General features: G+C 37.0%; 1 protein-coding gene across 1 annotated transcript; it reads left to right on the top strand.

The window, feature by feature from the left end:
* The first annotated feature begins 3690 nt into the window (after positions 1–3690).
* On the top strand, positions 3691–20800 carry LOC121385270 (protein CDV3 homolog). The gene is made up of 5 exons (XM_041515875.1): positions 3691–4033; positions 12962–13044; positions 14781–14890; positions 16503–16722; positions 19673–20800. The coding sequence occupies exons 1-5, from the start codon at positions 3806–3808 to the stop codon at positions 19779–19781; spliced, it is 750 nt and encodes a 249-aa protein (XP_041371809.1). The 5' UTR covers positions 3691–3805; the 3' UTR covers positions 19782–20800.
* The last annotated feature ends 2012 nt before the right edge of the window (positions 20801–22812 follow it).

Raw genomic sequence — 22812 nt, 5'->3', positions numbered from 1 at the left:
TTTTATTTTTTTTACCTGGGTTTTTTGTGTGTGTGTGTGTGTGTGTGTGTGTGTGTGTGTGTGTGTTTTTGTCGGGGTGGGTGGGGGGGGGTGGGGGGGGGGGGGGAGTGGTGATGGTGATATATTTTTTGGGTGGAGTGGGGTGGGAACTTGTCCTACAATGTATATAAAAAAAAAAGGTTTTACATATTTTTAAGCCTCAAATTGATTATTCCCATATTTTAGTAATCAGGTTTGACAAGAAAACTAAAACCTTCACAAAGCAGCATTCTTTTGCCGACTTCAAATAATGAAGTTATAAAATGAATAACTTATGTGAAATAGATTTTGCTAGACAATGTGTTATACATCAAAATTGGTTTTGACACAATGGGTGCACTCCTTTCACCTCTCCTGGACATGTTCCAACTGTTCTGTCCTGGACAGCGAAAGGAATGAGTTTGGAACAGGAAGTTACTTCACCAACATGGCTGCTTCTGTTGAGGAAGCGGCTGCTGCAGCAATCATGATATTGGAATCGGAATAAGACGACAATGATGATGATAGTCCATCACTGACTATGTTGATTATGCTACAATGTTTGAAATAATAAATTTTATATATTTTGTATAAACCGCAATTAGCCAACATTTGCTATTCGGCGCCGCACCGGTCACGGGTTTAGTACGAAAGGGAAGGAAAGGAAAGGATATATTTATCGACGAACTCAACACATTTAATTACGGTTATATATGGCGTCGGACTACACACATATTGAGAGAGGAAACCCGCTGTCGCCACTTCATGGGCTACTCTTTCTGATTAGCAGCAAGGGATGTTTTATATGCGCCATCCCACAGACAGGATAGCACATACCACGGCCTTTGCTACTGGGCTACGTCCCGCCCCGATTTAGTACGAGTGCCTAACCTATTGTTATTAGCAATTAGGAAGGAAGGAAATTATTTAACAACACACTCAACAATTTATTTACGGTTGAGCAGCAAGGGATCTGTTATATGCACCACCCCATAGACAGGATAGCACATACCACGGCCATTGATGTACCAGTCGTGGTGCACTGGTTACCGGCCTCGGTGGTGTCGTGGTTAGGCCATCGGTCTACAGGCTGGTAGGTACTGGATTCGGATCCCAGTCGAGGCATGGGATTTTTAATCCAGATACAGACTCCAAACCCTGAGTGAGTGCTCCGTAAGGCTCGATGGGTAGGTGTAAACCACTTGCACCGACCAGTGATCCATAACTGGTTCAACAAAGGCCATGGTCTGTGCTATCCTGCCTGCCTGAATACTTTAATACATAACAATGTAATACATCTTAGCAAACACTGGCATACAGTAACACTGTTACACATACAGAATTAATACTGTATAATGTTAACTATTCTGTCAAGCACCAACATGTAACACAAGTCACATTACCTTTGAATTCACTTAGTCAACTCTGTTTAGAAAACCCCAAAGAACAGACCAAACCAGGCTATGAAGTTCCACATCCAACCCCAAGGTAAATACAAGTCTTTCTAATTGTCTTACCAAAACATGGACAGTGTTTTTACTACAAAGATTTGGTCTGTCTTGATCAAAATACAAGAAAGAACCACTACAAATAGTCACAATAATAATAATGATGGAGCGATGCATCTTTGAGCCGTGTAAAGACAGCAAATCCGACAAGCCACTGATTAGATCAGGACAACAACGAATGCGTTCAATAATTGAAGCCAGTAAAGTATACAAGGATGGTCGCCATGAATCCCTTGAGCAGTTACTAGCAAAGGATGAAAATGCCACAGTTTTTTGTCATCGAGACTGTGTCTCAGCTTATACATCAAAATCACATTTGAAACGGCATTTAAAGCGGCATCCTGATCACACGCCCACCCAAGACATTCCGTTGGAAAAACGATCCCGTCGGTCAGAAACACCAACATCTTTTGACTTTAGAGAACAATGTTTATTCTGTGGTGAACCATGTATCATTGACATTGATAAAAAAAAATCCAAATCGCTGGCGCAGGGTTTTACTGTGTCGAACTGTGAATCTATGACCAGAGGCAAAGACATTCAAAGAATCCATTATAGATATTTGTGATAAGAGAAATGATGCTAAAGAAATTCGAGTGGAAATATGGTCTAAGAAAATGGGAAAGAAAAACATAACTGCAGCACCAGAACTAAAATCTATAGCGCCAACCAATGAGGCATTCAGGGAAAATGTTCTCCGCTCACATATTCAAGTAGCAGTATGGAAGTCGGCCCCTGAACCAGATCCCCTATCATTTGACCCCACAAAATACGGATGGTTACGTGATGAAACCACAAAAACTCTTACTCCTAAAACACTTCCATCAGATGTTGCCCTTGCGCCACCTGAAGTCCTAGAGTTGCTTCGCTGTGGCTGTGCCACTGATGAACCGTGTAGTTCTCTGAGATGTTGGTGTGGATCAGGGCACTTACCATGCACATTCTTCTGTACCTGTCGTGGAGGAACACAATGTCAAAATCCATACAATATGCAGAAAGGAACAGAAACAGGAGAAGATGATGATGATGAAAATATTGACTTGATGATGGACTAAATGTAAAACATGGATTAACTGTTCAATGTGTTGAATATATACAGGGTCAGTATCACAGCGGATAGTGTAAATAATGCATTTCCAAAAATAGCAATCCCTGATTTGTAGAATCTGCCTAATTTTGCTTATGGTGCCACTTTAGCACTGACCTGATTCAAAATACTGACCCTGATAAGCTAGGCAGGCACATAGTTACAAATAATGACAATTCCAATAACTGGTGCAATTTTCTTAGTTTAGGCATACGTGCAAGTTTTAGTTATGACAGTGCTCATTTGCATAATTAAGCATATGCAAATCTTGGGACCACTTTGTCAAATGGCAATGGCAGAATCTGACTCTAGAGCCCCGATAACCTTGGTATAAGTATACTTTGTCTACTTATATCATCTACCATAAAATTGATTTTGGTATAAAGGCATTTTTGTTAATGACTGCCCCTCTTTTGCATAATTATGCATATGCAAATTATTGGATCATTTCGGCAATGACCTAATCTGAATCAGAGACCCTGAAAACATAGGTGTAGACACCACATTTGTTCGTTTATCTTGTATAATAAGTGAATTAGGACACAGAAATGAAATTTCGGTAATGGCCACCTTAATTTGCATATTACGCAAAACGCTCAGGGGTGCCAGGGTGGCATCATCCAGATTCTTAATCAGCACCCTCCAAAGATATAAGAACAGCAAAAAAACTTTGTGGGAACTAAATTTCCAGGTTATCTGCTCTACTGCTGGACTATAAGTCCTGGGCAGTGTTCCCGTTCACTCCATTGCTGTGCGGAGTACTCTGGCTCTCCGGGAGAGTGAAAGGAGCGCACCAAATGTTGGGAGGAAAAGTTGGGGGCCAACTGACTAGATGCGAACTCGCTTGGGACGAAAAGTCTACGAAGAACTAATTAATTCAAACTTTTTGATGATATATTAATCTCACAGATGACTTGCAATATCTGCCTTTGATATTTCATTTACGCGTCTTTTGTATTACTGCGTGTATCACAATTATGATATTTTAAATGAAAATAATGGAGGGTTTTTTTTCTCCGAAACTGAACTAAACCGGATGTAGACATTTGTTGCGGAGCTGTAACTTTCCACAAAACGTTGCGCATGGCAGGCTGCATGGTGGAAAGTTATTTGCGTGTTATTGCCAGTTTTGGCTTCAGTAATTATTTCATAACATATTCCAGACATTCGAATTGCTTGTTGAAAGAAAATCATGGCGGAAACAAATCTTGACGATTTCTTCGCTAAAAAAGATAAAAGCAAGAAGAAATCAAAGTCAAAATCGTCGCCCGTTGATCGACCGAATATTTTCGGCGACTTTGAAAAACAAGATTCAGAAAGTAAACCGAAAAAGGAAAAGAAGAAGAAAGATAAGGAAAAAAGCCAAAAGACGCAGAGTACCCTGAGTTCGTCTGGTCTGATAAGTGCTATAACTCAACAGGTTATCATCCCTCGTTATTATTTTAATTACTTCTGGTTCTGCTTTGTCAAGTTTGTGCAGTCGGCGTGATTCTTCCCCATATTGTCGTTATTTTCTGTCACATCCGCGAAACTTTAAAATTTCTATACGTCTTATATATTTAGAGTTTACTGTTAAGATCAGGGTATGGGGAAAAGGACCAAATATTGTGAACAATACAGGTGAATTATGTTTGAAAATGTCACATATGTATCCTGGCGTCATATGTTTTCGATACGATAAGCAAAAAATTAAAATATAATAAAAACAAAACTTCGTACATACGGTACTACTTTACCTTTCTCAAGTCACATTAGTTTATTGTGAAAAACAGAGATAATTTCCCATGAACACCAAATTTTCCTCCAAAAACACTAGCTGCTAAGTCGTACAGGTGTTTCCACTATATTTTCACAAACGTCATATGTTTTCGATAGTTTCATTGGCTGTCTATTTTTGTCCTTTTTATGGTAGTGAAGGGTCTATACTCCGTGCAATAATTTACATCAAAATCTTCTTTTGAACATAAAATCATATAATGTTTGTAACTTGTAAAAAAATATTGAATAATCTTCAGACCAATAGACAGTGTTCATTTAAAACATATTTACATTATATTTTCGTCATAGGCTAATGTCTAATCCTCTTGTTATACGTATCAACGACACCTAAATTCAGACTGTCACCTTAAGTACTCTGACAGAGACACAGAACTATATATTTTCAAAAATCTAATTCCACCAAACCAACTTTATTTGTAGTAAATGTAAATGCACATGTAAACATGCCCCCACCAGAAATTACCGAAAAGATCTTTGCTGTGAATGACATAAGAGGTAACCCAACTAGCCTTCCATAAATGTTATTGTTCAGTGTAATGATCACGTGGTATATCGTCGAACTTTGGCAGGTCAGATGTCAGTGTTGCAGACGATAACTTTGCAGGGATTTGTGATACCTGGATTTCGCTATGTGAGGCATTTCATTAGTACCAAAATATTGCATTACGAAAAACTGATAACATGCACACTATTTATGGTATTATAATTAAAACATAAAGTTGGCAGCTTGACTTGAAGCATTTTTAATATTGTGAAGTAAAAGACACTTCGTTGTTTATGTTTAGGCTGATAGTGACGTAATATCTCGCATAATCTCGCGATACATGCAGTTACAAACAAAGTATCGAAAACATATGTCGATCGAAATTGTATGACGGTACGATATGTGAAGATAACAAATTGAAAATGGACTAAAAAAAGAAAATATTCACAGTCAGTTTACATGGAACAATTTACAGCTTGAACCCTTGATAATTTTTTCTCATCTATCACCCTCTACGGGATGTATCCCAGTGGTGATGCACAGTCAGTTTGGGATTGATCCACGTTGATGGGCCCATTGGGCTATTTCTCATTCCAGCCAGTGCACCATGACTTGTATATCAAAGATCATGGTATGTGCTATCCTGTCTGGGATGGTGCATGTAAAAGATCCCTTGCTATTAATAAAAAAAAGTGTGAGTTTCCTCTCTAAGACTGTCAAAATGTTTTACATAAAATTAAATAAATCAGTGTGCTCTAGTGGTGTCATTAAACAAAAAAAACTTTTTACATATAACCCTCTGCCTATCATTCTCATTAATTATCTTAATAAAAATAAAAACAATTTAAATTTTTCCCATAAATTCAGGGTTCGTACGGAGTCTGGAAAACCTTGACAATTATTATGGCATTTTGAAAATCCATTTTCCACCTGGAAAAAGTATGGTAAAGGGGCATTTCATGGTATTTGGTCCACTACTATGAAAATATAAATCATTAAATTTTATTCAAAACTTTATATCATTTGAACATAAACATCATAAGGGTCCTGAATATGCAAAATTTGGACATATAAACTACATCAGGGAGACTTTGTAGGCATTTTTGGGGCAAAATAAAATAAAAATTGTGACGGACGTGACATTCTGTTTTCTTCAGTATTTTTATTAAAAATGTAGAATAAAAAAATTCTTTACCATATTCATAGAAACCTCCATACCCTTGTGAGATGTGCATAATTTTTTTAGCAATAAATTATTTAATTAGTGATTTGAATTTTATTTTTAATTTGAAATGTCACGTCCGTCACGTTTTTGATACAAAAGTTGTGGGGTTTTTTCAAAGTAACAAAAGTTAAAAATATAAACTCATATATTTTCCTTCTTCTTTGTGCATTTAAAAAGATGAAGAATTTGATTTTGAAAAATCTTATGTGAAATTGATGAAATTTGAAATTACATTTTGTGATGGACGTGACACACGAATATAAATTTCCCAACATTTTGATTGATTAAATGGTGTTCTTCACATTATTCATTACAAAAGTAAGTGATCCATGCTAAGATACTAACTGAAGCACATGTTGTTACAAGATTTAAGTGGATTAACCACCTGTACACATGTACCAGCAGAGCTAGTCATAGTAGCCAGTTAATCCCTTTAATGTGGCTGTACTCGTTAATTTTTACACTATGAGCCAAAGTAGAATGTGTGAACATATTGTTTTCCCATTAACTGCAAATCTTGTTAAATAGTTACATGTATTCTCACCTGGACACCCTTAATGGGATTCTGCCACAAATTTGAGGTTTTCTTTCATTAGAGTCACTTGCTTTGTATAGTGTATAAAATATATGCATGTATGCACTGATTTCTGGGCTTACATGGGTTTGTTTACCAGTTTGAACTCTGTCTATACATGTAGTTAGGTTCATAAACATGATAACAACTAGCAACCAACCTGCTGTACATACTAGTTCAGTAGTTCTTGGCTACAGTCATCATGCCACAACCAGATGCAGAGAGACAACGAAAACACAGAGAAAAAGTAAGACATGATCCAGCAAAAAATTAGGAGGCAAAAAATAAAGACAGAGAGCGAAAAAAAACTACAGAGACTGAACAAGAAATTGAATGAATCACAAAAGAAAGAAGTATGCAAAGGGAACAGAGAGCGTAAACGCAAGGAAAGACAACTGAAAAAAGCCTCCGCTACTGAAAACTGCACCCCAGAAAGACAACAAAAAAATCTGATTTATTCCAGTTCAAGCAACACAGGGTAAAGCTGTGTCTCACGTCAAAAGAATGCTACCTAATTCTCCTCGGAAGGAAGCAGCTGTCGTAGGGCGACTTATCCAAGGTCTCACGCCTTCCAAAAGGAAAACAATTTTAGATTTTGTAGACCAACCACAAGTGAAAAGACGACTATTGAATGAGTCAAGAGAACTAAGAAGTGATAAAATATCAGATGAAACAAAGGCATGTGTTGAGAACTACTACCTTCAAGATGATATCAGCCGCATGTGCCCTGGGAGGAAAGAGTGCATTACAGTGCGTCTTCCTTGTGGAACAAAGGAAAAGAAACAGAAGTGAATCCTGACAATGAACCTTAAAGAAGCACATCAGCTTTACCTGAAAGAAAACCCAGACAACCTAGTTGGTCTTACCAAATTTTGTGAATTCAGGCCTGCTTATGTCTTACCTCTAAGCGAAAGGGATCAAGAAGTTTGCATGTGCAAATATCACGAAAATGCAAGCTTAGTAGCACAAGGTATAGGAAAGGTTTTACATGCCTTTCCTGTCCAGATTGACAAGTTAGTATCGCAGACACTGTGATGCAACTAGTGAAAAGTGCGTTGACAGAGAGTGTAATGACTGTGGTGTAACCAATCTCAACATACACTTTGATGACCAGGATATGAAACAAACACTTCAATATTACCAATGGGAAACGTGCGATGGGAAGGTTCAAAAACTGCCTCGTGATGGTGACATGCTGTCTGCAAAGTCTGAGCTCTACAAGCAGCTTTCTACTCTGTCCAGACATGAGTATAATGCCAAGCGACAACATGCAGAATTACGTCACTTGAAAAGTCATCTTCCGGTAGGGGATATCATTATTCATGAAGACTTTTCTGAGAATTATGCTGCCAAACAGCATGGGGAAATCATGGCTGCACATTGGTGCTCACAACAAGTAACGGTTTTCACTGCAATTGTGTACTTCCGTGAGGCTGATAACTCGGAGCTGAAGCATCAATCCTACAGCATTGTGTCTGATGAACTCACACACGACAAACACCGTGTGTATGTGTTCAACAAGTTTATTCTGGAAGATGTTCAGGTAAAGCTTCCTTGGGAAATAAAACATGTACACTACTGGTCAGATGGAGCTGGATCTCAATTTAAAAATCGATTCAACTTTTGCAACATGTTGTACCACAAAGGAGATTTCAACTGTTCTTGAGACTGGAATTTCTTTGCCACTGCACACGGTAAGGGACCAGTAGACGGCATCGGTGGGGAGACCAAACGTAGTGTGTGGAGAGAAGTATTAAAAGGGAATGTGGTGGTGAATACAGCTTTTCACTTCTATGAGGTAGCAAAAAACCCAAAACAAAACCATAAATCTTCTTTATGTGAGTCAAGCTGAAATAAAGGAACACTCTGCTCATCTTCCAAACCGCTGGCGAAACTGTCAAGCGTTACCAGGCACCCTGGCGATTCACTTTGTGAAGCCAGTGGATAATTGTACAATTGCAGGTGCTACAAATTCCCAATTTTTAAACCCTAGCCAAGATATGAAGAGATGCAAGATTCTCCCCAATCTTGAAAACATGGAGAATGATGAAGTCAATGATACAGCTGAAGAAAACTTTGAGGTACAGCCTTCAACATCATCCAGTGATGCAGCTGAGGAAACTTATGTGAACAATATTAATACTGGTTCTTTTGCACTTGTAAGTTTTAAAACCAGGAAGTCAATCAACATTTTTGCTGGACTGATAACAGATACTGATGGTTCAGAAATAGAGGTCTCCTTTCTTCGTGCAAAAGAAAGCAGTAAAAAGATTTTTGCCTTTCCAGAGAAAGAGGATAAAACTTGGGTAATGAAGAATCAAGTTATGGAAGTACTCCCAACACCTATGGATAATCGCGAAAGATACATATTCCCTCAGAGTGTAGCAGTGATAGAATGAACTTGACAAAAACCAGGATTTTTAAGTGAACAAGTGTTGTGAACAAAGAAAATGAAATTTGAAAGATTAATGTATGGAATCATATTGCATGAAGAAACATTGAACATTTTAACTTGCTTTTAACTTAGATATTTTAATGTGCTTGGATTTTCTAGAGGAAATATGAGATACACATGTACATGTATGTTTTCATTTTAATTTTACTTTATTGTACAACATTTTCAAAAAATTAATTCATTAATTCACCATAATACATTTCAGTCAGCTGTTGCCTTTATTCTACCAGTATATTATATACATGTATAGCTATGATTTTGTTTACATTAAATAGTTCAATCAGATATCATTACTGTGTTTTGTATCATTATTTCTATAATTTTATGAAGTAACTTGGTTGATTGACAAAATGTCATGTCACGTCCGTCACAGTACCTTTCTTGATTAATTATTGATTATTAAATTATATCAACTGTCTGTTTATTTTCTTTGTATGTCATTGTAAAACAACCTGGTGACCTAACAAAATGATACTTGGGATTTAAAATAGAAGAAATTGGAGAGCAGAGTTTCTTGGTTGAACTTGAACAAAAATATCTTGTGTCCAAATGATGTCACGTCCGTCACACTCATTAATATGTAATTTATTCCAAAAATACTAGTACAAAATAAAAAAATTCTTGGGTGAAATACACATCATGCATATGGTTTCTATTAACACAAAATGTAGAGAAAAGTACATACAAGTTTTTGTAGAAATGTAGTTTTATGGTGTCAAAATGTCACGTCCGTCACAAAAAATTACCGTGAAATGCCCCAAAAATACCTTTTTTGTGAGTTGGTTTGGAAAAAGTATGGAAATTCAGGGCTCGAAATGCAGTGTTAGTACATGCACCGGTGCATGCTGATTTTTGTGTGTGCATGTAACTTTTAAAACTGGGTGCACGCGGTGCATGCTAATATTTTTCAAGTACTGTGTATTGCGTATACTAGTATCCTGTTGTCTACCAGATTCAGACTCAAGTTGTTGAATTTTGCGTATGCATTTCGTAATCTGTTCGCCACATGAAAACGATAACTTTTATCTTATGGGCGCATCCATTTTGTATCCCATAATCCTACTTACAACAATGGCTAATTTATATTATACCAAAAGATCTTATCGAGTTGAAAAAGTTGATAACTTGCTTAATACAAAACACAAATATTCGTACGTTTTTGTAATAGGCCTATTATAGATTTCTGTACGGCCTTTACGTTGGGTGAAATTTTCACATTTGTTCAAAAATCAGTAATAAACGCAGATGTATAACGTTCCGGTACTGTTAATAAATAAATATAGGTATTGCTGAATAATTCCGAATAGCTTCGTGTAAAAAACCCCAAACGAAGTTGCCTTATTTTTGGTGCATGCAGAATTTTAATGGTGCATGTAACTTTTTTTTCTAGCCCTGAAATTCGTCTTTAGGACTCATACATGTAGAACATTTTGGTTGCGTAAAACTGATTTTGAGAGAATGTCAAAAAAACAATCTAAAAGTCATTTTTATTTCCTCCATTCTGCCATTTTTGAAAAAGATTGCCTGTAAACCAACAAATCACATTGGAGTGAGTGACTTCATACAGGAAAATTTCTATAGATTTAGTCGAGGATTGTAAAAAAAAATCTTTCAAAAGGTCATGGAAAATGCCTTTAAACAGTCATGGACCAGCCTTGGTGGCGTCGTGGTTAGGCCATCGGTCTACAGGCTGGTAGGTACTGGGTTCGGATGCCAGTCGAGGCATGGGCTTTTTAATCCAGATACCGACTCCAAACCCTGAGTGAGTGCTCCGCAAGGGTTCAATGGCTAGGTGTAAACCACTTGCACCGACCAGAGATCCATAACTGGTTCAACAAAGGCCATGGTTTGTGCTATCCTGCCTGTGGGAAGCGCAAATAAAAGATCCCTTGCTGCTGATCGGAAAGAGTAGCCCATGTAGTGGCGACAGCGGGTTTCCTTTCAAAATTTGTGTGGTCAGTAACCATATGTCTGATGCCATATAACCGTAAATAAAATGTGTTGAGTTCGTCGTTAAATAAAACATTTCTTTCTTTCTTTAAACAGTCATGGAAAGTCATGGAATTTGGTTACTGATAAAGTGTATGAACCCTGCACTAACAGAACAATGGTTCTCGTGAAATATTGTGCCCTGCATTTGAGAACAAAAATGTATACAGGTTTCTTCCCTATTCTTTAGATATAAAATAAGATAAAAATATGGGTTGTGCCCCCCACCCCTCCCAGTAAAGCTAAAACTCGAAAAGATGTAAATGTCAGACCTGAAATTGCCCAAAGTGTAATCGAATCATACGTAACAAAAAATACTGAGATATTCCAATTGATGGCGATGCTGATGAGTACGGACTCTTGAGGTCATCCGAATGAACCATGCAGGGCTCGAACTTAAGAATTTGTCTCCCACGGCAATTTAAAAGCAAAATTGCTGTGGGTGAAATGGGCCACCGACAGCAATTTAAAAGCCTGCCCATGGCAATTGGACAAGAAAGAAGACTTTTACAGCAAATAATAAAACCGAAAGGTTATTTTGCTGTATGTAAACATATTTTAAATGTACTGATGTTATATACTGGCAGCTGATGTTCACCAGGTGTAAATATTTTGCCATCATTGAGGAGCTTAACCCAATGATGTTCCTGACCTATGTCAATTTATATTTCAACAATGACAAGTTCGAGCCCTGACCATGTATGTGCGCACAGATGTAGGTGGGAATTACACAAAACGTAAATAAATCTGGAGAACCGAAAGTCAAAACAACGATAAGCCGATAAATAAAAAATAGCATGTGATTTTCAAGTTGGCTTTTTGTGATTTGTTAATAAAATATATTCGCAAAATTTCATTTTAATTCGTATTTGGCGAATTGGCAAATGACAGCTTAAACCCTGGTATGGGGAACAATTAATCATGTCTATCAATTTTTTTTCTCCATCTGATCCATGCACCACTCTGGATTATTTTCACTAATAATGTACATATCACCAGGCAGTGTTCGAGATTAACAGTATCCCGATATCCCGGGGATACCAGAATTTAATTTTGGATACCAGACTTCAAGAACCCAGTATCCCACCGGGATACCATATAATATTAAATTCTCAGGTGGGATACCAGATTTTGAAACGTTAGTATCCAACTGGGATACTGGCCAAAAAAATTAATCTCGAACATTGCCAGGAGTGCCATTCCTCAACTTGGGTTCTGTTTTTTTATATTTTATTATTATTCCCAAGTTTGGAGTAAAAACATTTCCAATCTGAATACATAGTTTCATACATGTAATTCCAATTATTGTCAAATATGTAAACAGGGCTTCTAGATTATGATAGTCCCACTCCCATCGCTAGTGATATTCAATGTTGGGCTAGTAAATAACTACTATTGCCATGCCACAGGGCTTCTAGATTATGATAGCCCAACTCCCATGGCTAGTGATATTCAATGTTTGGCTAGTAAATAACTACTATTGCCATGCCAGACAGTGCATAACACTTGATAAACACAACTTCCCTCATAACATTTCATGATGTAAAATAGATATATTAATTTGAATAAATACAAGTACAGACATAAATAATAACTTAGTTTAATACGGCATTTTTGAAATCAAAACTGAAAATTCCCAATATTTTGTGTAAAGCCAAAACTTTTTTTTTTTCATGACCCATGATGAGTGTTATGTAAAATTTTCGAAATAAAATTTTGTGATTATACATATACAGATCTATATACGTGTAGTTGCCTGTGGCAGCCTCCTACTATCAAAGATAATGAAACCTGTGTTTTATATAGTTGATTTCTTATTTATTTTTAAACTTTGTCTAACAGGAAGATGATGAATGGAAAGATTTTGAGGAAGAGAAGGAGAAGGATTACTCTGGACTTAGAATACAGAATTTACAAATAACAAGGTATGTTTAGGAATGAAAAAAAAGAAGTCTAAAACTGGAATTCACCCCCAAAACAGGACATTTTAATCGTTCCCATTTTAAATATCGTAAGATAATAGAACTCCCTAAACTGGATACCCATTAAAAGTGGATTTTTTACTTTGTCCCAAGGCGGTCAACTGTATTACGATTACCTGTATTTGTACACTCAGTAATTTCCTTATTAGTCCCCTTCCAGTCCATCCAGGGGAGACTTAGGTTTCATATTGGTCGTTTCTGTCTGTCCCACATATATTTTTGCATATGTGTTTTTTTTTGGTTGTGCATAGCTGTCGTGGCAGGCCATCGGTCTACAGGCTGGTAGGTACTGGGTTCGGATCCCAGTCGAGGCATGGGATTTTTAATCCAGATACCGACTCCAAACCCTGAGTGAGTGCTCCGCAAGGCTCAGTGGGTAGGTGTAAACCACTTGCACCGACCAGTGATCCATAACTGGTTCAACAAAGGCCATGGTTTGTGCTATCCTGCCTGTGGGAAGCGCAAATAAAAGATCCCTTGCTGCCTATCGGAAGAGTAGTCCATGTAGTGGCGACAGCGGGTTTCCTCTCAAAACCTGTGTGGTCCTGAACCATATGTCTGACGCCATATAACCGTAAATAAAATGTGTTGAGTGCGTCATTAAATAAAACACTTCTTTCTTCTTTTTTTTGCATAGCTGTATCATATACTGTTAAATGATCAAGTTTAACTTTCATGGTAATTTACCCATTTTTGATGGAGTTATGGCCCTTGAACTTAGGAGATATTGAGATGAAATTTTGTATATAGCTTTATCACATACTGTTACAGACAGGGGTGGGAATTCTCCTCGGATCAGCTGTTTTCCTCTCATGGAACATTACATTTCCTCGCATTTTAATCGTCCTTTCCTCCAAAATGTCTCAGATGGCACAGATTTTAACCTAGGATTTCAAGAATTTCCGGGACCCCTCTACATTTCCTCTTTTTTACAGTTGAAGAAATTCCACCCCTGATAATAATTATGTTACATATATTTTGCAAGGCTTAGGTTTAAACCCACAAAATATTAGCAACTTGACGAACTTGCTTAGACAACCAGTTGCCAATTTCAAGTTTCATTCAGCCAGACAGCAAAAATGGTGGTACATCTATAAATGACACGATTTTCGTATTAGCTTTTGAACGAATTAGTAATAGAATATACAAGATTGATAATAAACATTAAAATCATGGTCGCTAGCAGGGCCTGTTGAAGAAAAATCTTTCTGGCCCATCTCAAATTCAACTACCCCTCCAATTTAACTGCACAGCAAAAATCTAAACTACATTTTTCTTTGTTGAATAATAACGTATGTATAATAATAACCATGTATATAGTCTGTTTGCGTCAAAAGGAAGACGATGAATTGGCATGACTTCATATTGAATAAAGTTAAAATTCATATTAAGAAACCCCCATATTATTACGTTTTAAACCCATACCAACCCAAATAAAAAAATTTGAAAAAAGAAATCCATTCGCTAAATTCAACTTTAATTCGCGTTTGGTGATTTGTCAAGCAACAGCTTAATCCCTAATTGTGATTCAAGGAACTCGAATTGCGATTCGGGCATTCTCATATTAATATCAATCCCTAACATAGCCATACTATTATATTAGGCACCAAACAGTCCTAGTTACAAAAAAAATCTGCTGAGATGCCGTTAGACTAACATTCCTTTCCTTTAAATTGCAGTAAAGAAGAAGAGGAGGCGGAGGAAGAGGAAGTCCAAGGAGAGGATGGAGAAATAAAAGAAAGAAAGGGAGGCAGTCAGGTTCCCTGGTTACAGGGTGGACCGCAACCTGGTAAGTAACTCATACAGCTTGCCACAATCAAATGGTAAAGCATTCACTTGATGTGTGGTCGGTCTAGGATCGATCCCTGTCGGTGGACCCATTGGGCTATTTCTCGTTCCAGCCAGTGCTTCACAACTGGTGTAATAAAGGCCATGTATGTACTGTCCTGTCTGTGGGATGGTGCATGTAAAAGATCCCTTGCTGTTAATCGAAAAGAGTAGCCCATGAAGTGGCGACAGCGGGTTTCCTCTCAATATCTGTGTGGTCCTTAACCATATGTCTGACGCCATATAACCGTAAATAAAATGTGTTGAGTTCGTCGTTAAATAAAACATTTCTTTCCTTTTACCGTATTTTCCTGTGTATTATGCGCACTTTTTCCCCAGAAAATACAGGTTAAAAATGGGGGTGCACACTATACATAGCAATAGAAAAAATATCTTTTAAAAATGTCCAGCGATCACCCATGAAAAATCACCGATTGGTAGTTTACGGTACTTTATAGGTTAATGACAGTGTTCATTACAACGAAACGCCAATACCCTCTTAAAAATCGCTTTTCACTTGTGATGGTTGTAATACATGCAAAATAAATCTACAAAAGTATCCATACCTCGCTAAAAAGTACACAAAAATGACAAAACTGGACCGTAAATACTTTTAATTTCCACGAGATTTAATTCGGCCATTTCCGGCAAACCGGAAATATACCATACTATTATTAATTTAGAAATCTTGCGCATTCACATTAGCCACGAGAACGAAATGTAATATGCTATATTTTTGTTTTCATATATTTATTACCGGTAGTAATTTACAGTGTATATAACTGTTTTGATTTATACACGTGTGAGTCTGTGACATGTAAGTACGCAAGTACTAGCCTTTATTTAATGTGACATATAGGTCTATCTACTGAAATACCTAACTTAAGTTTTGTTTCTTGAATATACCGCTTCTTTCGCTTTTTGTTAATTTTGGTGACGGGGAAAATGGTACATCTTGCATTCACTGTCGATTTTGTGGTTTAAAAAAACGGTGCGCATTATATTGTGGTTTATGTTTTTTTTCTTGGAATAAACGTTCAAAGTGGGGAGTGCGCATTATACACCGGTGCGCATAATACATGGGAAAATACGGTATTTCATTAGCCAAGAGGCGTGACATAGCCCAGTGGTAAAGCACTCGCTTGATGCACGGTCGGTCTAGGATCGATCCCCGCCAGTGGACCCTGTCTGTGCAGGGATAGCTCTGTATGATCAGAAAATTTCGCCAAATTATCTAAAAAATGCCAAACCTATAGCTATTTTCCAACAAAATATAAATTATAACACAATAATTTTTCTCCAAATTAAAATTTAATTTGCCAATTTTTTTCAAAATTTGCAATTGGCGAGTGGCAGAGCTATGAGAAGATGCATATATAAAAGATCCCTTGCTACTAATAGTTAATAAATCAATCTGCTCTAGTGGTGTTGTTAACATTTGCACTTTAAATAATTCTATTAAAATGGAACATCACCACTTTAAACTTGTTATTATTTAAAATGTGATATTGCTACTATAGACTCAATATTAAACTATTTTTAATTATTATTATTACTATTATATTGTGCTACAGCTCAGTCACAACAAAGGCCACCATCTCCTGTGAAGGAGGAAGAGAAACCAGCGGAGGAGACAACTCCGCAGCAACCCAAGAAGTATGTGCCACCTGGCGCCCGTGCTGCTGCGATGGCTGGTGGATCGGGAGATCGCATGAACTCACGCAGAAAGAAAGAGGCTCCTAATATAAGCAGTGAGCACGATTTCCCCACGCTTGGAGGAGGACGTTCAGAATCGTAAGTTCGGGGAGGGGTCTTCAGTCGGGGTGGGACGTAGCCCAGTGGTAAAGAGCTTGCTCGATGCGTGGTCGGTCTGGGATCGATCCCCATCTGTGGGCCCATTGGGCTATTTCTCGTTCCAGCCAGTGCACCACGACTGGTATATCAAAGGCCGTGGTATTTACTACCCTGTCTGTGGGATGGTGCATATAAAAGATCCCTTGCTGCTAATCGAAAAGAGAGCCCATGAAGTGACGAAAGCGGGTTTCCTCCCACAATATCTGTGTGGTCCTTAACCATATGTCTAACTCCATATAACCATAAATAAAATGTGTTGAGTGTATCGTTAAATAAAACATTTCCTTCCTTCCTTCAGTCGCCTCTAGCCCTCCCTTTATTTTATTTAAAAACATCATACTGCCCCCATTCCTTTCTCTTCTTTGAATTCCATCTCATTTTTTCCTGATCTGGCAACTCTTCCTGTCTTTCAACTTCTTTCGCTCTCCACATCCCATTCCTTGTCTCTCCAACCGCGACAGGTGCTTGTCTCTTGTGGCTATCTGTGCCACACACATGCCATTCCCCATCAGCTTTTAGCTGTGGGCTTAGTCTGACCATTTTAGGGAATGTTCATTAGTTACTTCTCGCATTGTTAAGAGGCGCTTGTAACCACCTACTATGCACCCCTACTACCGGGGTGGGATGGTGCATATAAAAGATCCCTTGCTGCTAATCGAAAAGAGTAGCCCATGAAGTGGAGACAGCAGGTTCAGGGCTCACCCTGGATCAAAAATTCTTGTAGCCAAAATATTAGCCAAATGGAATTTTTATTAGCCGTATTGAAAATGCTTTAGCCAAATTTGTTTTACGCAGTACTGCATATATAGAGTATATATGAATATGAAAATGTATCTTTTTCAGCTAATTGTGTACAAACTGGAATAAATAGGAATAACAAAACCTCAATGGGGTTATTTGCAGTTAATATATGACTTCGATTTTTCAGTTGGGATGGGGTTAAGCAATATCTTCAGAGTTTGAAGCCAGTACCCCATACACCCATCCCCACTATGACATTAAATTAACAAACATACAGAGATATGGGGGTGGGTGGATGTTTATGGATGGTGGTGTTTTTTCTTTCTTCACTTTTTCCCAAATAAAAATTTGAGAGCTTTTTTTATATATATAGAACTCATTATTTCTTTAAATAGCAATCTTTATGTTAGTTTAATAAATAAGTTAGGATTTTGTTGGGTTTTTTTAAGTGACCCATCAATTGCCCACCCCAAACGATTTCATAATTTGTGCCATGTTGTTGCTGTTGATTTCAGCGTCGTGTTAAATGCTTGTTGTGATTTCTGCTTATAAAATACCTCGGCTAAGAATGCTGACTTCACCACAGTAACAAATCCTTTAATAAAATTAATATTTACGGTCTTTTTAAAATCCAGCTAACTTATTAAATGTCACCTCACAGTCTTACAAATTTATATCTAAAATTATCTAACAAATATGATTATTGTAAACTAATTTTATTCAGTGTACATTTAACTGCAATTTCTATAATTTAAATACTGCATGTTCATGTCTTTTGGCCCTGAACTGGCATGTGTATTCAAATTGACACGCATTGTTCGTCTGTTTTTATTACTTTGGTTCAAAGATTTTACAAAGTAAAAATAACAAATTACAGATCTTCCAGACATTGCTTTCATACATGTTGAATGCATGCCGTTAAAATTAATAACCGTGATTATTAAAATAAGCAAACATTATAAGGCCTACGCTGTATTCTGCACGACGCCGTTTCTCGTTACCGGTCGCGAGATCGCTATTACGCTAATTGAATGTTTGAGGTGTCGGATAGATTATGTAACCGTTTGTTCACACCAGAAGACAGAAAATGGCTTAGCCAAAATTTTAGCCACTTGCAAATTTTATTAGCCATTTTTTGTAAAAAAATTAGCCAATGGCTAATTTGGCTACCGACAGCGCGAGCCCTGCAGGTTTCCTCTCTCAATATCTGTCATCCTTAACCATATGTCCGACGCCATATAACCGTAAATAAAATGTGTGTTACACCAGTTGTAGATCGCTGGCTGGGACGAGAAATAACACAATGAGCCCACTGACGTAGATTGATCCCAAACTGACCACGCATCAAGTGAGCGCTTTACCACTGGGGCTACGTCTCGCCCTGGTAGTTCATGGATACATGGATACTTTTTTATAATTCTTAGAAACATTATACGAAGAGCACTGTCATTTATAATTTGAAAGGCAGTGTCCGGTTTCAAAGGATTTGAAACGTATAACCGCCTAAATGGGCCACTCATTATCGGTTTTGTCTTTATTACGTGTCTTCAAATTAATTTTTTTATTGTAACTGATCTTCAAATGTAATTTTTTCGCACAAAGCCTGCTACATGGTAAAGCATTCCCTTGATGTGCGGTCATTCTAGGATCGATCCCTGTCAGTGGACCCATTGGGCTATTTCTCGTTCCAGCCAGTGCTCCACAACTGGTGTAACAGAGGCTGTGTGGTATGTTCTGTCCTAACTGAAGACGAGGTGATCGTATCTACATACTTCTGTCTCTTGAAAAATTACCTACAATTTCGAGACTTACTGTGTTTATTTTAAATTTAAAAATCTATCATTGAACATTCCAGCCAGTGCATCACGACTGGTGTATCAGAGGCCATGGTATGTGCTATCCTATCTGGGATGGTGCATATAAAAGACCCCTTGCTGCTAATCGAAAAAAAATAGCCCATTAAGTTGTGACAGCGGGTTTTCTCTCTCAATATCTGTGGTCCCAAACCATATAACCGTAAATAAAATGTGTTGAGTGCATCATTAAATAAAACATTTCCTTCCTTCCTTCCAACGCAGTAATATCATGATGCATTATTTTCATGGTTTACAGTAGACACTGATTTTCTTTCCTTTTCTTTTGTCCACAGAAATCGGAGTAATCCTGAAGTTCAGTCGCAAGGCTATGGGAGCTCTTCTCAGCGGGCTCGTGGCCCCCACCTCAGTTTGGAAAACAAGTTCTCCGCGTTACAGGACTAACACCATATTTTATTAATTCTGTTTACTTGTTTTCTTGGTATGAAGTCTTTATGTACATAAGAACTCTCTGCATGCTTGTGATGGTTTCGTCGTGGTCAGCGGAGTTTGATACCAGGGTTGAGTTATTTATGGAAATGATAACAATTTTTTTTTAATGATTACTCACGTATGATGAGCAATTTTCTTACCCTGGCCATTTTTGTTCTAAATGTTAAAGTTTAATGACTTAGCAGTTACAAATGTGGTTCTTTGCAGAACTGTTCCTAAAGGGATTGCAACACTGAATTTTCATATTTTGGGATCACAGGGTTAGCTCTGGGCGAGTAGAAACTTTCGCCAAATTATCTGTTAAATCTTAAAAAATTGCAGAATCCAGTTATTATCCAACATAATATCAATTATTACTAAAAATTATTTCGCAAAATCAAAGTAAAATTCGTCAGTTGCATTTAAAATTTGCAATTGGTGAATTTGGCGAGTGCCAGAGCTAGCCCTGGATCGGTTCACATAAAACGGTGGAATTTAACTTCACACACATAAGTTACTGTTTGTGGCAGTCCCAAGTTATACATAAAAACTTTAAAGATGTTCAATATATTTCATGTTTTTCGGCATTCTTTCAGTTGAATACAGGTCTGGACATCTATCTATAAACACAGGCTTTCGATTTTAGCCTACTTATTCTAAAAGCAAGTTTTTATAAGAAAAATACAACTTCGAGCCAATTTAGAATAACCCTAGTAGCAACAGATTTCATTTCATAATCACACGGAAGTCGGTTCTTAACAGTTAATTGAATCTTTTCAGCACATTTGGAATGATAAGCGTCAAGTATGAAAAATGACATGGAACTTAGTATTTACAATTTCAATCTGATGTTTAGTAAAAAGTTAGTTCTGTACGTATTTTAAGTTCACTTTCCAAGAATTATTAATCAAAGCTTGAAATTAATTTTGGTGAGTGGGAAGCAATCTTTGCATCTCTGATTTAAATATTAAAGCAAATACATGAACTAGAAATTGGGAAGCACCTCTAGAAATTAGTCTAGAGATTAGACTTGTAGGACCGAATATACAAAGCCTGTTTTTCTTAAACACAGCTGTTTAAGCTCTGTAAATGTATGTAGTTACACCTGTGTATGTGAAAAAACTGGATTTGTAAATTTGGCTTTTAGTGTTGCTTTTTTTTAAACAATGTGTAAAGCAAACATCGCTAAAAACATAAGCTTTATATATTATCACTTTTGAAAATCAGGAATTCTCTCTATATATTATATACGTTGTACACACAAATATATATATATACACACATGCACATACAGACACACACACATGGATTCCTATGAAAAGCAAGATGAAGATCAAAAGCTGCTATTGAATTTAATCATTTGAAAGCATCGGGGCTTGAAAAGGTCAGGTCGCCAAATGCCACCAATGTCCCGTTTGGGCGATTTAAATATTAAAAAAAATAATGGTGTTAGTCGCCCAAATAATATGTGGGTGATCATCTTTATAGCTATAAGATATGAGCCACCATAATTTGCCAACATCCATTATTATTTGGGGGGCCATCATATTTTTAGGTGAATTTTGAGCCCTGAAGCATGTAGTGTATTTGATTAGAACTTTATTCCTGTCCGTTTCTAGCCTTCGTTAATGCATCATTTTAATTCATAAATAATGTGTATGTACAAGAAACACAGGGATTTAAAGATATTCTTGATTGTATGTTGTATGTTTAATTACAGTTGTATGTTTAATTACAGTTGTAATTAATATTGGAATACCAAGAAAAATACCAGCTTATTTTTAAAAATCTACTTCATTTAATAGTTCATACATTAATTATCTCATGATAGTTCATACATTAATTATCTAATGATAGTTCATACATTAATTATCTAATGTTGAAGTAGTTGCCATTCTTGTCTGGTTGAATTATCTGCTTTTTTCGGCTCAGTAAAGTTCAAAGATTAAAAAAAAAAAAAAAAATTGACGAGAGAGATGACATGGATTTCCGTCCATTGTGGTTAAATTAAATAGTTTTGGGTGATACAGTAGCGAGGTTTGGTATTCCAAATGTATGTAATTTTAATTTATAGTCCATTTTTAAAAAACAAAAACAGGTCCTTAAATCTGTGACAATATGCCTTTAAGAAACTGGTGATGGAACATATTTCTTTCATTTTTCATATCTGTATAGTTTGAAATTAAACAAATAATAGTTATCACCAGTACAGTGATGCACAACATTTTCATATAAATGCAACCATGAATTGTACCTTATTACAGTAACTGTTGTGTACTTGTGCACATTTGTTGGGGGGGGGGGGGGGGGGGGGGGGGGGGGGCAATTTTGATGTGAAGAAGTCAAGTTGGAATAGTACATTTTATTTTAACTTGTCGATAACTGTTACTTCATATTTTGAGATTTAAAAATTTCTGTTTGTTTGTAAAAAATATTAATTTTAATTGTAGTGCTGTGAATTTCAAATTAGATTTCATTAAACAAATCCTGGAATCTTATATTCTGTGAGCTGGGGGAGACAGCTTAGTGCTAAACTGTTTTTCATGCAAGACTTAAAAATAAGCCATTGTTGTATCCATTACACTGTAATATTACATCCATCTTGAAAGTTGAACCCCAGTGTGTTTGGGATTTCAAATACAGTACATAATCAAACGGTAAAGTTGATTACACTGTAATATTACCCGGTACATCCATCTTGAAAGTTGAACCCCAGTGTGTTTGGGATTTCAAATACAGTATATAATCAAACGGTAAAGTTGATTGGCACCCCATTTCAGGGTACCTTATTTCACCCTCTGTACCTCCCTGTCAAAGAAACCTGCAAGATACTTATTATTCATATTCATGCTGGTAGTTTTCAGTACATTTAAATAAAGAAAGTGGTGGATCCAGAAAATCCAGTGTGGGGGGGTGGGGGGGGGGCAATGACATGTGGCTGAATGCCACAAATGTTCTCGAAGCGATTTCTCAGATTTTCCAACGTAAATTTAATTTAATTTTT

This window comes from Gigantopelta aegis, chromosome 11 (genome assembly GCF_016097555.1).
Source record: "Gigantopelta aegis isolate Gae_Host chromosome 11, Gae_host_genome, whole genome shotgun sequence".
NCBI classification, from domain to species: Eukaryota; Metazoa; Mollusca; class Gastropoda; order Neomphalida; family Peltospiridae; genus Gigantopelta; species Gigantopelta aegis.
This window is presented reverse-complemented; position numbering and strand designations above follow the sequence as displayed.

Excerpts from the sequence above, each read along its gene's own strand:
- LOC121385270 (XM_041515875.1), top strand. The coding sequence starts at position 3,806 with ATGGCGGAAACAAATCTTGACGATTTCTTCGCTAAAAAAGATAAAAGC. Across the intron at positions 4,034-12,961 it reads TAAGTGCTATAACTCAACAG|GAAGATGATGAATGGAAAGA; the intron begins GTTATCATCCCT and ends TTTGTCTAACAG. Across the intron at positions 16,723-19,672 it reads GGAGGAGGACGTTCAGAATC|AAATCGGAGTAATCCTGAAG; the intron begins GTAAGTTCGGGG and ends TTTTGTCCACAG.